At 38.3% G+C, this 16589-nt stretch overlaps 1 protein-coding gene across 6 annotated transcripts in view; it reads left to right on the top strand.

Moving 5' to 3' along the window:
* Positions 1-16589, top strand: part of EXOC2 (exocyst complex component 2) — a 366769-nt gene that overhangs the window by 123771 nt on the left and 226409 nt on the right. For 4 of the 6 annotated variants that reach the window (XM_004387908.2, XM_023742032.1, XM_023742035.1 and 1 more), the window contains 2 exons: positions 8132-8245; positions 10199-10323. In XM_004387908.2, coding sequence (XP_004387965.1) covers positions 8132-8245; positions 10199-10323 — 239 coding nt within the window. Of the gene's footprint in view, positions 1-3724; positions 3800-5203; positions 5475-8131; positions 8246-10198; positions 10324-16589 lie in introns of those variants that run through there. The other 2 variants (XM_023742033.1, XM_023742034.1) reach the window with 2 other exon arrangements.

Here is a 16589-nt window from a genome sequence, read left to right as displayed (position 1 = left end):
AATTTTTATTAAAAAGGTTTGTGGGTTGTGATGTAATGCCTAGGTCCAGAAGGTGTGCCAGTACAGAAAATAAAACCCGCAAAAGAAAAAAACTCATAATATGTAATACATCAGAGCAAAAACCGTGTTCCTAAAGTTTTAAAACTAAAAGAACTGCGTAATATACACACACTCAAAAGAACTATGTAAACCTACTTTTACTGCGCTAGGTTGCCCACTTTTTCATTTTTCCATCTGCTGAATCAAGAAAACATGTTTTCTTCACTGCAAACACAGTAACACAACTGCAACCAGACCTCCCTGTATGTGGAGTGGTTAGAATTTTTCCCAGAATGAGTTTTGCTGTTTTGTATGCTGCTGATTCAGTTTGTATGCTGAGCAAATAATCTGAAAAGCTGGACTGTATGAAGAGTACAGCATCAGGATTGGAGGAAGACTTATTAACAACCTGTGATATGCAGATGACACACCCTTGCTTGCTTAAAGTGAAGAGGGCTTGAAGCACTTACTGATGAAGATCAAAGACTACATACAGCCTTCAGTATGGATTGCACCTCAACATAAAGAAAACAAAAATCGTCGCAACTGGACTAGTAAACAATGTCATGATAAACGGAGAAAAGATTGAAGTTGTCAAGGATTTCATTTTACTTGGATCCACAGTCAACGCCCATGGAAGCAGCAGTCAAGAAATCAAACAACGTATTGCATTGGGCATATCTGCTGCAAAAGACCTCTTTAAAGTGTTCAAAAGCAAAGATGTCACTTTGAGGCCTAAAGTGTGCCTGTTTTTGATCGCCTCATATGCGTGTGAAAGCTGGACAATGAATAAGGAAGACTGAAGATGAATTGATGCCTTTGAATTATGGTGTTGGTGAAGAATACTGATTATATACCATGGACTGCTAGAAGAATGAACAAATCTGTCTTGGAAGAAGTACAGCTAGAGTGCTCCTTAGAAGGAAGGATGGCCGGACTTCGTCTCACATACTTTGGAGGTGTTATCAGAAAGAATCAGTCCCTGGGGAAGGACATCATGCTTGGTAAAGTAGCGGGTAATTGAAAAAGAGGAATACCCTTAGCGAGATGGATTGACACAGTGGCTACCACAATTGGCTCAAACATTACAACAACTGTGAGGATGGGGCAGGACTGGGCAGTGTTTCGTTCGGTTGTTGTACGTAGGGTCACTATGAGTCAGAACCGTTCTATGACACCTAACAACAACAATATGCTATATAGGTCATCACTAAAGATCATTCTCATACGTAAAAGTAAATATTGATGTGTTAAGAACATTCCTGTTAGTTTTATATCGGTACACTCAGTCCACATGCCTGTATCCTCCCATGGCATGGGACTAAACATTTAAGAAGATTTAAATCTGAGCTTACAGTGCCACCTAATGGAAAACATGTATTTTAGGGGCGGCAGGAGTTGTCAGCTACTGAAACTGTGTTTTGATTCATTAATGAAAATATTTCATAAATTTGTGTAGTAGAGTACATGTTATTTCCAGTCTGTATTTTCATGTTACTTAATTTGAGTTGCTTCGAATGCATCTTTGCTTTTACTGATTTGTTTACCCATCTCTCAGTCTACTACGCTTGGAAGGTTAAAGTTCAAAATCCAGCTTTCTTAACAAACATTTAAATTTTAACTATTGACTTGCATGTTGCTATTATGCTGAACAGATTTCAGCATAGCCACCAGACTAAGAAAGATGAGGGAGAAAGGCCTGGTGATCTATTTCCAAAAATCAGCCAATTAAAACCCTGTGAATCACAATGTCCGATTCCTAGCCTACCCCTGGGATGGTGCCAGAGTAGCTGGTGTTTCATTCTGTTGTGCACAGATCTCCGTAAGTCAGGGGCTAGGTCTGTGGCAGCTAACAACAAGTTCAGTAGCTACATTGACATAGTGCTTCTTCTTTCCTTGTTATTGTTACTAAGATCATTACCAATTTTCTTCATTTTAAATCAATGCCTGCTCCATTCTCCCTCTAAATTTCTGTCTTTGTAGATTATAGTTCTGGTTTTATTTCATACGTAAGATTCTCTGGTTTTTTATTTGAGCGTAGAAGCACTGGGTTCAAATGTTGACTGTTTATATGTAATCTGAGACTGTTTCCTCATCTATAGTGTAGAAATATTTAACTCAGATGTAATTAGAATAAACTGAAATGAGTCTTATGAAAATATGTCTGTAAAACGTAAAAGGCTAATTAAGTACAAGGCATAAAAATAACTAACATTTTTGAACATTTATTGTGCCAGAGACTGCTAAATCTTTATGCATTACCTACTTTAATCCTCAGGTATCATAATCCCATTATTTTCATGAATAAATGAAACCTTAGAGAGGTTGAATAGCTTCCCAGCAGTCATACAGACTGATGTAAAACCAAAAAAATAAAAAATAAATAACAGGAACAGAAAAACAAACCCATTGTAGTCGAGTTAATCCCGACTCATGGCAACTCCATGTATTACAGAGTAGAACTTCTCCATGTGGTTTTCTTGGCTTTAATCTTTACAGAAGCAGATCACCAGGCCATTTTTCCGTGGCACTGCTGGGTGGATTTGAACCACCAATGTTTCAGTTAATGGACAAATACAAACCGTTTGTGCCACCTAGGGACCTTAGCAACTTCTAAACTCAAACCACAGCCTGCACTCTTCACCAATGCCTCTTTCTTCTGCCTCCCATTATAAATGTTGAGAAGAGTCATTTGTGGCTTTACAGATGTGTTCACCATGGAACTTCACTGATTCTTGGCATTGTCATTCATTTTCTGTTTTTCCAGATCTTGTAGTTTACATTTTTGAGGTGTTTGCATAGAAGATCAGTATATTTGAGCATATATTTTGGGATAAATTTTAAATCATGATACCTTCAGCTTCAAGTAACAGAAAATGAAAATTCATTTTGACTTAAGCAAATACATAACATCTAGAGATTGTGGACTACAAGATTGGTTGAGTTAATGGCTCAGTAATGTTACTGAGATGTAAAGAACCTGGGTTTGCTGTTTTTCCCTGAGCATAAAACTGATTTCCTTGATAATTGCAAAACAGCTGTAGCAGTTTCTGGTGTTGAAACTAGACACAATAATATCCAGAGGCAGAAAGACACGCTCTCTTCTTGGTTCTCCCTCTTAAAAGTCTAGAGAACTGTGATTGTTAAGGTTATGTGTCAACTTGGCTGGGCCATGATTTTCAGTGGTTTGACAGTTATGATGTAGTTTGGCAGTCATATGATGATGTGATCACTTCTGTGATGAGAGTTGATATAATGTGATCACCTCCTTGAAGAAATCTGCTGTGAGTAGCCATTCAGTTGAAAGGGAGTTTCCTTGGTGGTGTGGCCTACATCAGATATGTAAGTGGACTCTGTGGCAGGACCTGTGGGCTTTTGCTTGCTCTGGATCCTGCAGCTGACTCTTGTTCATCTGACCTCCGGTTCTTGGGACTTGAGCTAGCAGCTTACCTGCGGTCTTACCTGCTGATCTTGGGATTCGTTGGTCTTTGCAGCCTGTGAGCAAGAGCCCTGCTCTCTGACCTTCTGATCTTGGGTTCGCCAGCCCCTGCGGCTGCATGAATTGGGAGAAGCCTCTAGCCTGATCCACGGATTTGGGATGTTACAGTTTCTACAACTGCGTGAGCCATTTCCTTTATATAAATCTATTTATTTAGATATTTGTACGCTTTATTGGCTTCCACAGAGAACCAGCCTAAGACAACAACTTTCCCAGAAGTGCTCCAGTAGACCTCTCTTCAGATATCATTGCCAAAACAAGGTCAGCCCATAAATAGCAAGGGGAATATGATAACCAGGGTTGGCTTAGGATGACTGGAATCACTCAGTGAAGGGGAGCCCTGGGCTATATGGAGTTCTTTTAGCAAAGAGGATCGAGAGGGAATGCTGGGTTGTTAGCCATCAGTGTCAGCTAAAAAGGGGGTCTGTATTTCTATGCAAGTTTAGACTTGGACTTAATTGTGTGATTTGGGGAAGATTATTATTATTATTTTAATTTTTAAAACATTTTTGTTGTTGTAAAAGTATATATAACACATTTGCCAATTTAGTATTTTTCAGGTATACAATTTAGTGATATCACTTCCATTAATCATGTTGTGCAACCATCACCCATACTTATTGCCAAATTTCCCATCACCATAAACAAAAACTCCTTCCAAAAACAATGACGCCCCTTGTCCCTCTCCCTCCTACCCCTGGTAACCACTAATAAACTTTGATTTCTATACATTTGCTGTTTTTGTTTTTTCATATAAGTAAGATTATACACCATTTGTCTTTTGTGATGGACTTACTTCACTCAGCATAATGTTTTCAAGGTTCATCTATAGCATGTATCAGGACTTTATTTCTCTTTATGGCTGAACAGTGTTCCATTGTACGTATATACCACATTTTGTTTATCCATTTTTTTTGGTGGACATTTCAGTTATTTCCACCTTTGGCTATTGCGAATAGTGCTGCAGAGAACATTGGTGTACATGTGTCTATTTGTGTCACTGCTTTCAAGTCTCTTGAAAGTTGCCTAGGAGTAGAATTACTAGGTCATATGGTAGTTCATGGAGCCTTGTTGGCACAGTGGTTAAGCATTTGGCTGCTAACCAAAAGGTCTGCAGTTCGAATCCACCAGCCACTCTTTGGAAACCCTATGGGGCATTTCTACTTTGTCCTGTAGGGTCACTATGAGTCAGAATCAACTCAGCGGCAGTGGGCTTGGTTTTTTGGGTTTTATGGTAGTTCATAAGGAGCCCTGGTAGTGCAGTGGTTAAAGTGCTTGGCTGCTGACCAAAAGGTCAGCAGTTCAAATCCACTAGCCACTCCGTGGGAGAAAGATGTGGCAGTCTGCTCCCGTAAAGATTACAGCCTTGGAAACCCTATAGGATAGTTATGCTCTATCTTTTAGCATCACTGTGAGTCAGAATCAGCCTGACAGCAGTGGGTTTGGTTGTAGTAGTTCTATGTTTAACATTTTGAGGACTTGCCGAACTGTTCTTCACAGTGGCTGTACCATTTTGCATTCCCACCAGCAATAGATAAGGATTCTAATTTGTCTACATCCTCTCCAACATTTGTTATTTTTCTTTTTTTGTTCTTAGTTATCCTAGTGAGAGTGAAGTGGTATATCATTGTGTTTTTGATTTGCATCTGTCTAATTGCTAATGACGTCGAGTATCTTAACGTGCTTGTTGGCCATTTGAATATCCTCTTTGGTGAAATGTCTGCTTAAGTCTTATGCCCATTTTTTGATTGGGTTATCTTTTTTTTTCTTGATATTGTCAGTTCTTAACCTCAGCAATCCCCTTCTGCTTCAATTACGGACAGGGAACCACCCATGCAACGTCAAACTCTTCGACCTTCAAGGAGGGATAGTGGAGTTGAATCTGGCTTCTCAGAATCCCTTTTTACTGCTTGTCTTTCAGTGGTACTCTTAATATGTGAGTTTGGAATTGATCCTTCTTAGACGAGCATTTCATGTAGTTGAATAATTAATAAAAAACTGCTATTAGTAGGGATTTGGTTGATATTGGCGATTTTATAGTATATTTTGATTCTATTAAGATTATTTAACTTTCTTGAGTGACTGAAATGCTAGACAGCATGTAGAAGGATGCTCATGTAAGCATTATACAAAGGCAAGCTCGCCGAGCGTGGTATGTATGTCTTCATGCCCTCCTCTCTCACACAGAGGCAGGCCTTCCTGGTTGACCATGCCATTATTTCCCACTGAGTGAGAGAAATCCACATGGTCCTTAACACAGCGCTCTAGACAGACACTACCAATCAGTTAGGGTAGGGCTACAGGCAGAAACCTTCTTAGATTTCTTTAGCAGGACTCAGCATGGCCTAGCTTAGCCTAAGTCTCCACTCAGACATTATATTCTCCAATTTTTAACTTGGAAGCATGGTGTGTAAATAAATAAAATGAGAAAAACTTCCAAAGGTAACAGGATTTTATTACTAAGTAAAGTATTAGAACCAGCATGAAGAATCCAAACCAAAATAAACTCCTGAAAATGCAGAGTTCTCCACCTCCCTCTGAGAAGACTGCTGACTAGTAAAAATGACCAGTAATCTTATGAATGATACACACACATACACACACTTGTGCACAAATAAGAAGATTCAGACTATAGACCTTTTAACCTTTGAAGCTAGTGTGGAAAGTTGGAAGATTTACTTAGTCTCAAAATTACTAAGACTGAGGTGATGCCAACCTGATATCCATGACTTAAAGTCCCATCTCATTTTGTCTGATTAAGATTTTAAATAAGGCTTTTTGTTGTTGTTGTTGTTCCCTAATTAAAAAAAGAAAACTGTATAGTGAAAAAGGTAACAGGATGTTAAAGTAGGACTCCTTGTCTGTCTTGACTGAGGTACTAACACTATGTAAGTAGAAGAGGAAATGACAGAACTGGTTTTGCTACTTGCATCCCCTTTTAGGGAACATGAAGAGAGAGTAGAGGAAGGGAGGATTTGTGCGGAGATTCTTTAGAGAAAGCGGTGGTGAAGGGGGAGGTGTGGGGAGCGTGCAGTCCTCTTTACCTCAGGCCTGGGGAATGGGTTTCCGTGCACCCGCTAGGTTAAAGCGTTCCCTGCAGTTATGATGCACTGAATCCTGGCACCACCTGAGAAGACTGAGACAGCCCATGTGGAGAACAGAGAAGGGGCTGCCATGAGGTTCTCAGCACAAAGGAAACAGAGTTTCCTGTAGACCAAATGAGTGCCTCACAGGAGAGAGCAGGCTCCAGGCCATCTGAGCTCCGCATGAGAGTCTGTATGGAATGAGATGGTGGAGCAACTAGAGGCTGAGGAGCAGCAGTGGGAGGAGTGCAGTGGGAGGGGTCCACCAGAGGGCCTTTAGTGAGCTCATGAAAATGCCCACAGACGAAAAGTAAGTTTCAAACATCTGGGAGGAACAAAGGCACAAGTCACCTTTAACAGTACCACCCACTAACCAAGAAGAACTTTCTATTCCCACCTGTCTTCCTTCCACCTCACCTTTAACCCTTACCATTTGAAACTAGCTAGCAGAGAAAAGGCACAAAAGTCTATCACTTTTCCCCCCAAACCAGCAGCCTGTCAACTGTGATTTCATCTTTAGGCAGGAAGGATAAGTGGTAGGAAATGAGTCCCAAGATGAAGCAGAGTTAAAAGCGACTTTGAAGCCTTACTATGGGCTATGGGCCGTAGACTTCCCCTGCAAAGATAGGGCTTGGCCGTGCTGGCCGTAAGCTGTGGTGGCAGAGCCAGCCATGTTACTTCTGTTCTCAGATATAACCATCTGGCACTCTGTGTGGAGCCTGACGTGTAGTAGATACTTAATAAGTATTTGAGTGAGTAAATAAATGAATTGATGTAGAAATTACACTTAAAAATGAGGCCAACAAAGTGAGTTGCAGATGATGTATAGCCTGTTGTTATCACAAGCTTTGTGTAAAATTTTTCTAGACATGAACATGCAAGTATAAGTGCTGTGTAAGCAAAACCAAATCCGTTGCTGTCAAGTTGATTCTGACTCACAGCCACCCTATAGGACAGAGTAGAACTGCCCCATAGGGTTTCTAACGAGTGGCTGGTGGATTCAAACTGTTGTAATTAGATCTAATTTTATTGGTACACTGATGATTTTTTAGACATTAATATGTCTAAAAACAACTTTCATTATACCTTTAACAAGAAATATTTTAACCAACTGATTTAATTTTTTAAAAAATTTCACTGTATACAAATTTTGATTTTTATCCATTGATTGGGGAATTATTTCATATTTTGATAGATTTTATAAGATGTTAGTTCAATCTGATGTTTTAAACCCTCTTTAAATCTCATATTCATATTGATGTAATTTCTGTATTTTAACTATTTTCCAATCTTACATGTACAGTTGAAGTTTATATGATAGGAAATCAGCCATGATGTAGGAAATATGTTTTGTACATATTTGTAAAAACTGTACATATTCTTGGTAATGTATTATATATAATTGTAATGATTTGTGTTTGTGTATTATACCAGGTACTCTGTGATGTCTGTTAACCTTTTTGTAGTAATAGCAGTTGAAATATACTTTATGCCTTTTTTTCTTCCTCAGAAGTAAATTTCCCCAGAAGGACTTAGAAATGCTGTTCCATGGAATGAGTGCGGATTTCACAAGTGAGAATTTTTCAGCTGCCTGGTATCTTATAGAGAACCACTCAAACACCAGGTTAGTACATATCTGGCTGTCAGCAGTTCATGGTTTCATCTGGATGCTTGAAGTAGAAATATACAATAACTTGTATAGGACCTGTTTAGGTCTGTCCCTGCCACCCATGAGCCCTTTGACTCTGGATGAGCCAGTAAAACATCTCAGGGCATCTATTTCCTGATTTGTAGAATGAGATTATTCATCATAGGACCCTTATTTCCCACTCTAATTTTGTTTCTACATTTCATTATTCACGTGTTAAAACTTTGTGGAGTCTCATCTGGGTATTTAAACTGATGTGTACCAACACAATTTCTCTCTACTTCACTAACACAACAATGATAAGTCCTGGTATAAAATACACACAAAACTGCCTTCCCTGACCATTGTAGGAGCAAAGCAGGATCAGTTGGTTTGTCATTTAGTAAAGAACGGGCTTAAAATTAGTCAAAAAATATACAGGTCATATATCCACTCCACTTTAAAGTGTTTCTGTTTGTCTGCTGATTAACATTTTGTACAGTATAAGAGCAGGCTTGTAACTTACTTGCAAGATTGATTGAAAACAATTATATTGAGTAAAGATGTTTGAATATATGAAAGGTTTATTGCTTAGAATTTACATTCTTTAGAAGTCAACATGTTAAAACATACCTTAAGGTAAATTTTTCCTTATTAAGTGAAAATCACTAATAGAAAACATGAAGAAAAGTTGGTATTTTAATATATAGAACAGATTTGGTCTGATGAATTTTTAAATCAGATATCTAAAATGAATCCTTTGATTGTAAAGGATGGTTCTACTTTTACGTTATGGACATGCTTTTTCTAATATAAACCAACATTTATGTCTGTTTTCTGTCTAGGGTTATCATGGTACTCAAAAATATATTTTAAGTTTTATATTCAGAATATTTTAGATAGAATAGGAATAAAACTTATGAAATACAGAGGTCTATGTATTTTTCTGTATTTGAGAAATAGCGATAAAATTAAATGGTAAATTCACCCACAATTTTATGTAATTTATTATTAATGACAGTGGGCTTGGTGTTGAAGTGGTTAGGATAGCATTATGCTCAACTTGTACCCAGAATACTTCAATGCATGTGTGGACTTCAAGAGGAGTTCTGCCTCTTGGAGTACTGTCCATCATTACATGACCCGTGTCTTCCCTTCAGGGTTTCTATCAAGTAGATGATATTCAAAACCCTTTACCTGGTAAATCATATATAGTAAAACCTGCAAAAGCCAGAACCTGTGTAAGATGGAAACCTGTTAGAGAAGGAAAACTCAAATATTATCTACCAATAGAGAGCAACAGAAAAGTGGTAAGACTGCAACCTGTCCAAGGTGGAAAACAAGGCAGTCCCATCAAGTTCTGGCTCTCACAGGTTTCACTGTATATTATATATAGTTTATGTATATCATATATAGTTTAAACGTATAGTTTATGTATAGATTTTAAAAATAACTGCATGTGTGTTTACTTCTGAGGGGTCTGACATATTTGGAATTATCATTGAGGGCTGCAAAAGTCTTTTATAGTGGCTGCAATTTAAGCATTTATGATAAATAAAAGGTTAAGATCTAGGTAAGAATTTGAGAGCTTTTTATTTTTATCCAGTTACATATTGTATTAGTCTGTATGTTTCTTAATGTAGGTTTAACTATTCCTAGTATTTTACCCTTAATGAATTTATCTTATATTGTTTTTGCTTGTTAGAAGTCTCAGAGGAGCCTTGGTGGTGCCGTGGTTAAGTGCTCAGCTGCTAACCCAAAGATTGGCAGTTCGAACCCACCAGCTGCTCTGTGGGAAAAAGATATGGCAGTCTGCTTCTAAAGATTTACAGCCTTGGGGAACCTATGGGACAGTTCTGCCGTGTCCTACAGGGTCCCTATGAGTCAGAATCGACTTGCTGGCAGTGGGTGGAGGAGCCTCAGACATTTGGTTTCTTTATTTCATTTCAGTTTTGAACAACTCAAAACGGCAGTCAACAATCTGAAGAAACAGGCTAACAAGAAGAATGAAGGCAGTCTGGCATATGTGAAAGGAGGTCTCAGTACTTTCTTTGAAGCACAAGATGCCCTCTCAGGTAAGGTGATACCCTGAGTCATCTGTTGGGAGCTTCCATAATGGAAACGCGACACTGTGCTTGCAGAGTATTTACAGGGTGTGACATTAGTTCTGTGTTTATAAAAGTAGAGATCTAAAATGTTCAGTAAATAATTTGTTGCAGACTAGGCTGGAATCCCTTTGAAGGCTTGGTACTTCAGATATTTGTCTGTGAGACTTTTGTTGACCCATCTTATATGTGTGAAATGGGAGACTACCTTACCTTTCCATGATGCCTAATCTCCAGGGTAGATAACAAATTAAATCCCAGTGAGTAAAATTCTAGACTTTTAAAAAAAATTTTTTTATAGACATTATTACCTTAAACATGTAACTAAGTCTATAAATGTGACCTGATGCATGTTCAGTTTTGAAAGGACTGTTGGTGATATGTCATCTTTTTAGCCATCATATCCCCAGTCCCCGACATGCATAAGCAAAGTTAACTGTCGTTGTCTGTACCATCATCTTTATATGCAAAGGAAATTATATTAAATGAAAATACCATATTTTTAGAAATTTCTATGAAAGATATTGGGTATCTCCTTTTTAAACTACCTTTAATTAATAAAAAATATTGTTTATCCAGTAAAAAGTGAAATATATGAATAAAAGTTAATCCAATTCTTTTTAAAAGCTAACTTTAAGTACTTATAACTCTAACTGCCATGCCTTCTTTAAAACAAGATAAGGCTTAATTTTTTTTTATTATTAATTTGTATTCTTAAAGTACAAATGTTCTTTTTTTTTTTTTGAACAACCCCTCCTCTCATGTGCCAGCATGCATAGTTGACATCTGACAAGCTATGTGCGTATGATACAGCTCTTTCCTTGCAGATAGAGTTAGGTTTTGAAGTGGTAGAAATATGAATGCCTGGCAGGGGATAGAAAATTACGTGGTCATCTTTGATCAATACTCTGTGTTTTATATTTTCTTTGTGCTTATTGTTATTCCCTCCAGGTTATCAGTAGTTGATCTTGTTGTTAGGTGCCATAGAGTCGGTTCCAACTCATAGCGACCCTGTGTACAACAGAACGAAACACTGTCAGGTCCTGCCCCATCCTCACAATCTTTGTTATGCTTGAGCCTGTTGTTAAGCCACTGTGTCAATTCAGCTCGTTTAGGGTCTTCCTCTTTTTCGCTCACCCTCTACTTTACCAAAGATGATGTCCTTCTCCAGGGACTTGCCCCTCCTGATAACATGTCCAAAGTACATGAGATGGAGTCCCACCATCCTTGCTTCTAAGGAGCGTTCTGGCTGTACTTCTTCCAAGATAGATTTGTTTGTTCTTCTGGCAGTCCATGGTGTATTCAGTATTCTTTGCTGACACTGTAATTCAAAGGCATCAATTCTTCTTCCGTCTTCCTTTATTAATTGCCAGTTTTCACATGCATTTGAAGTGATTGTTCTTGCATTCTATAAATGCCTTCACTCTTTGGCAGATTTCAAGTTTTATTTGGTGCATTAAATTTATATAGTCTCATTTGTTAGAGGTTTGCCTGAGAAGAATGTTGGCAACTTGAAGTTTAACTAACAAAGATAATGTTGAACAACTACAAATAAACACATGATTGTATGGCATATAGAAAATGATTTTACTAGTAAAATTTGAAAACTTTAGACACAGAGAGGTTTTCAGTCTTTTTATGGAAAAGAAATGTATATTATAGAAAATACCGCAAAAGAGAATAAGCAAAAACTACCCATAATCTCATGGTAGAGATAATAATATTAATATTTTGATTTATTTTGTTTTCGTCTTTTTTTTTCCTTAGCTTATATGAGTAAATGTTACAAAATCAGAGTTATATTGTATATACAGTTATATATCCCAGAAACCTTTTTTTATTCTTTAGGTAGAATCTATTGCTCCTCTGGATAATTATTTTAATATACTATAGCATTTGATTTATTAGTGGTTTTTAAGAACTTTTTCAAAATACAGTCTTAAGTAAAATTGATGTACGTATGTACATATCACATGGATATGTACATGTATGTGTTCTGCAGTGAGTTTTCTAGATTAGGAATTACATGTTTGAAAATTTGAAAGAGCTAATACTTAAAATCATCTGCTAAGAAAATTTGTTTTATCTTTCTATTTTGAAAAGCTCAAACATATGAAAAGTGGAGAGAATAATATAATCAACCCTGCATACACCTATCGCCTGGATGTAACAGTTACTAATATTTGTCCATATTTGCTTTGTCAGTGCTTTTCAAGGTGTATTTGCTTGCTTGCTTGTTGTTGATGTATTTTCTTTTGAGGTGAATCTCAAGTATCATGACATTTCTCTTCTGTGCACCCCCTGATGAGGACATCTGCATATATCACCACAGTGCCACTGTTACAGCTAGCAAAAGTAACCATAACTCCTCAATATCATCTGATTCCCAGTACATATTCATATCTTCTCAATTACCCCCAAACTCTTTTTCGTAGTTGGCTAGTCCAAATCAAGATCCAAATAAGGTTCAGACATTGCATTTGATTTTTAAAGTCTCTTAAGCCTCTTTAAACTAGAGTAATCCCTTCAGCTTCCTTCCCTGTCCTTTCTTTTTTTCATGCCATTGATTTGTTCATCATTTCGTCAAAATTTACATGTTTTTTAACATTGAATTATAATTTTTAAATAATTTAGAATTCTTGTTATAGCCCTTTTTATTATCAGGATAGTTTATTTGTATGATCTGTTTCTATTGTTTTACATTAATGCCCTTGTTTAATGGTGGTGAATGTATATATAATAAAACATTTGTTATTTCAACATTTTTTTACATGTACAGTTCAGTGACATTAATTACGTTCATCATGTAGTACAACCATCACCACTTTCCTTTTCGAAAAATCTTCATCACCCTTAACAGAAACTCAGTGCTCCCTAAGCAATGACTCCTCTTTTTCCCCTCCCTCCTGCCCCTGCTAATCACTGGTAATGGTCTCTATACATTTGCGTATTCTAGTTATTTCATATAAGTGGATCATATAATATTTGTCCTTTTCTGATTGACGTATTTCACTCAACATAATATTTTCAAGGTTTGTCCATATTGTAGAACTTTGTTTCTCTTTATGGCTGAATAATATTTCATTGTGTGTGTGTGTATCCATTCATCTGTTGCTAGACGTTTAGTTTGGTTTCACCTTTTGTCTACTGTGAATAGTGCTGCAGTTAACATTGGTATACAAGTATCTGTTTACGTTCTTGCTCTCAGTTCTTTTGGGTACATACCTAGGAGTGGAATTGCTGGATCATATAGTAATTCTCAGGAGCCTTAGTGATATAGTGGTTAAGTGCTCAGCTACTAACCGAAACGTTGGCAATTTGAAGCCACCCAGTGATTCCGAGGGAGAAAGACCTGGAATCTGCTCCTGTAAAGATTCCAGCCTAGAAAACCCTATGAGGCAGTTCTACTCTGTCACATGGGGTTGCTATGAGACGAAATCAACTCAACGGCACCTAACAACAACATAGTAATTTCTATGCTGAACTATTTGAGGAACTGCCAAACTGTTTTCTGCAGCACCTGTATCATTTTACATTCCTACCAGCAATGGATAAGGGTTCCTATTTCTCTGCATCCTTGCCAACACTTGTTATTTTCCATTTTTTAAAACATAGCCATGTTAGTAGGCATGAAGTGATAACTCATTGTGGTTTTGTGACTAATGACGTTGAGTATCTTTTCATGTGCTTATTGACCATTTATATTTCTTCTTGGGTAAAATGTCTATTCAGACTCTTTGCCCGTTTTTTGATTTGGGTTGTTTGTCTTTTTGTTGTTAAGTTGTAGTAGTTCTTTATATGTTCTGGACATTAAACCCTTATCAGCTATATAGTTTCCCTAAATTTTCTCCCAGTCTGTAGTTGTCTCTTCACTTTGTTGATAAAGTCCTTTGTTGCACAAAAATTTTAAATTTTGACAAAGTCCAATTTGTCTTGTGTTGTTTGTACTTTTGATGTCATTTCTATTGTTAAATTATTGGGTCCTGAGCACAATCTTAAAGGGGTGGCATGGGCAGCATGGTTTCTCCTTGCTGCTTATAGTAGAATGTGGGAGGAAAGAGATTGAACTTAAAAATGAACTACACAAAATGAAGCCAGAACTTAAAGACTAGCACTTTCACCAAGGACATGGTGACTCAATCTTTTGTTAAAGAGATTAAGCCTGTGACTGATGTATCTGTTGAACCACTGAAGCAAAAATCCCATCAGCTTAGACTGAAAGGAACAGAGACAGCACAGAGTGATGGAAAGCTGCCTGCCTTCTGGAATTCTAAAGGTAGTAAATGGATCAGCGGAGCAACTTGATTGCAAACATCTGTTGTCCCCCAAGAAAAGGAAGGCACCATCTTGGGAACAGTTTGGAGACCAGCAGAACTGTTGGAGGGACCATGGTAAGACAGGGCTGTCTCCATTTCAAAGGGTGGAAAACCGCTTGCTAGGTTTCAGAGTCAGATCTCCAACAACTCAGTTCCAGAGTTCAGTTGGGGTCACCACCCAGATGCACTAGGGGAATGGGGCTGCCCAAAGCAGGGGGAACAGAGTTGTTGTCCTAGTGGGCCTGAAAGGTGATCCTGGTTCCCAGGGCCAAGGGGCCTCCATTCAGAATTCAGAGAGTGTGGCCAATTCCCAGAGTTTGGAGGACGAGACCATATCCAGATGGTCTCAGAGAATATAGGAGTATTTTCAAGCCTTGAGATCGAATGTAGCTTGTTCCGATGGGTTGTGGACTTGCTTGGTACCCATGATTTCTGCCATTTGTAATGGGAATGTCTACCCTGTGTATGTTCCACCATTGTACTTTGGAAACAGATGACTTGTATTCTAGATTTCACAGGTCAGAGATGGAGAGGAATTTTGCCCCAGGATGGAATATGCCCAGATTCTCACCCATACTTGATTTAGATGATTTAGAAGATGAGATTTTTAGACTTAGAGTTGATATAAGATTTTGGGATAATGTGATAGGGTGAATGTGATTTGCATGTGGGAAGGACATGAATTTTGGGGGCCACAGAGTGAAATGTTATGGCTTGAATTGCATCCCCCTAAACCCATTGCTGTTGAGTTGATTCCAACTCATAGCAACCCTATAGGACAGAGTAGAACTGCCCTACAGGGTTTCCAGGGAGCGACTGGTGGATTCGAACTGCCGACCTCTTGGTTAGCAGCCAAGCTCTTAAGCACTGCACTACCAGGGCTCCCCTCAAATATATGTCTTGTAAATCCTAAGCCTTAATACCAGTGGATGTAATCCCATTTAGGGTTAGGACTTCCTTTGTTCTGTTAGTGAGACCAGTGTGGGGTATGTCTTAAGCCAGTAATCTTTGAAATACAGAAAGAACAGATTAGGCATAGAGAAGAAGTGCTAACAAAGGGTAAGATACACACCACATGAGAATCACCAAGGAACTAAGAAACAGAAACTGAATAGAGACAAGGACCTTTCCCAGAGCTGAGAGAGAGAAAGCCTTCCCCTAGAGCCAGTGCCCTAAATTCAGACTTCTAGCCTTCTAGATTGAGAAAATAATTTTCTATTCCTTAAAGCTACAGGTAAAACCACTTGAGGTATTTCTGTTACAGCATTACTAAGAAACTAAGACAAGATAGTAGTTGGTAGGGGATTTTTGTGTTTTAAACAGTTAATTCTGTTGTTAAGTGCTGTCCATACAGTTCCGACTCATGGTGACCCTATGTACAGCAGAATGAAATGCCGCCTGGTCCTGCCCCATCCTTACAATCGTTGTTATGCTCAAGCCCATTGTTGTAGCCACTGTGTCAATCCATCTCACTGAGGGGCATCCTTTTTTTCACTGACCCTCTACTTTACCAAGCATGATGTCCTTCTCCAGGGACTGATCCCTCCCGATAACATGTCCCAATTATGTGAGATGTAGTTAGCCATCCTTGCTTCTGAGGAGCATTCTGGTTGTACTTCTTCCAAGACAGATTTGTTTGTTCTTTGGGCAGTCCATGGTATATTCAGTAATCTCGCCAGCACCACAATTCAAAGGCCATCAGTCAATTCTTCTTCGATCTTCCTTATTCTTCATCCAGCTTTCACATGCGTATGAGGTGATTGAAAACACCATGGCTTGGGTCAGGCACGTCTTAGTCTTCACAGTGACATCTTTGCTTTTTAACACTTGAAAGAGGTCCTTTGCAGCAGATTCGCCCGAGGCAGTATGTCATTTGATTTCCTCAACTGCTGCTTCCATGGGTGTTGATTGTGGATCCAA

The sequence above is a fragment of the Trichechus manatus genome, unplaced genomic scaffold (genome assembly GCF_000243295.1).
Source record: "Trichechus manatus latirostris isolate Lorelei unplaced genomic scaffold, TriManLat1.0 scaffold00198, whole genome shotgun sequence".
In the NCBI taxonomy this organism is placed as follows: Eukaryota; Metazoa; Chordata; class Mammalia; order Sirenia; family Trichechidae; genus Trichechus; species Trichechus manatus.
The sequence above is the reverse complement of the archived record's forward strand: the minus strand, read 5'-3'. Positions and strand labels throughout refer to the sequence as shown.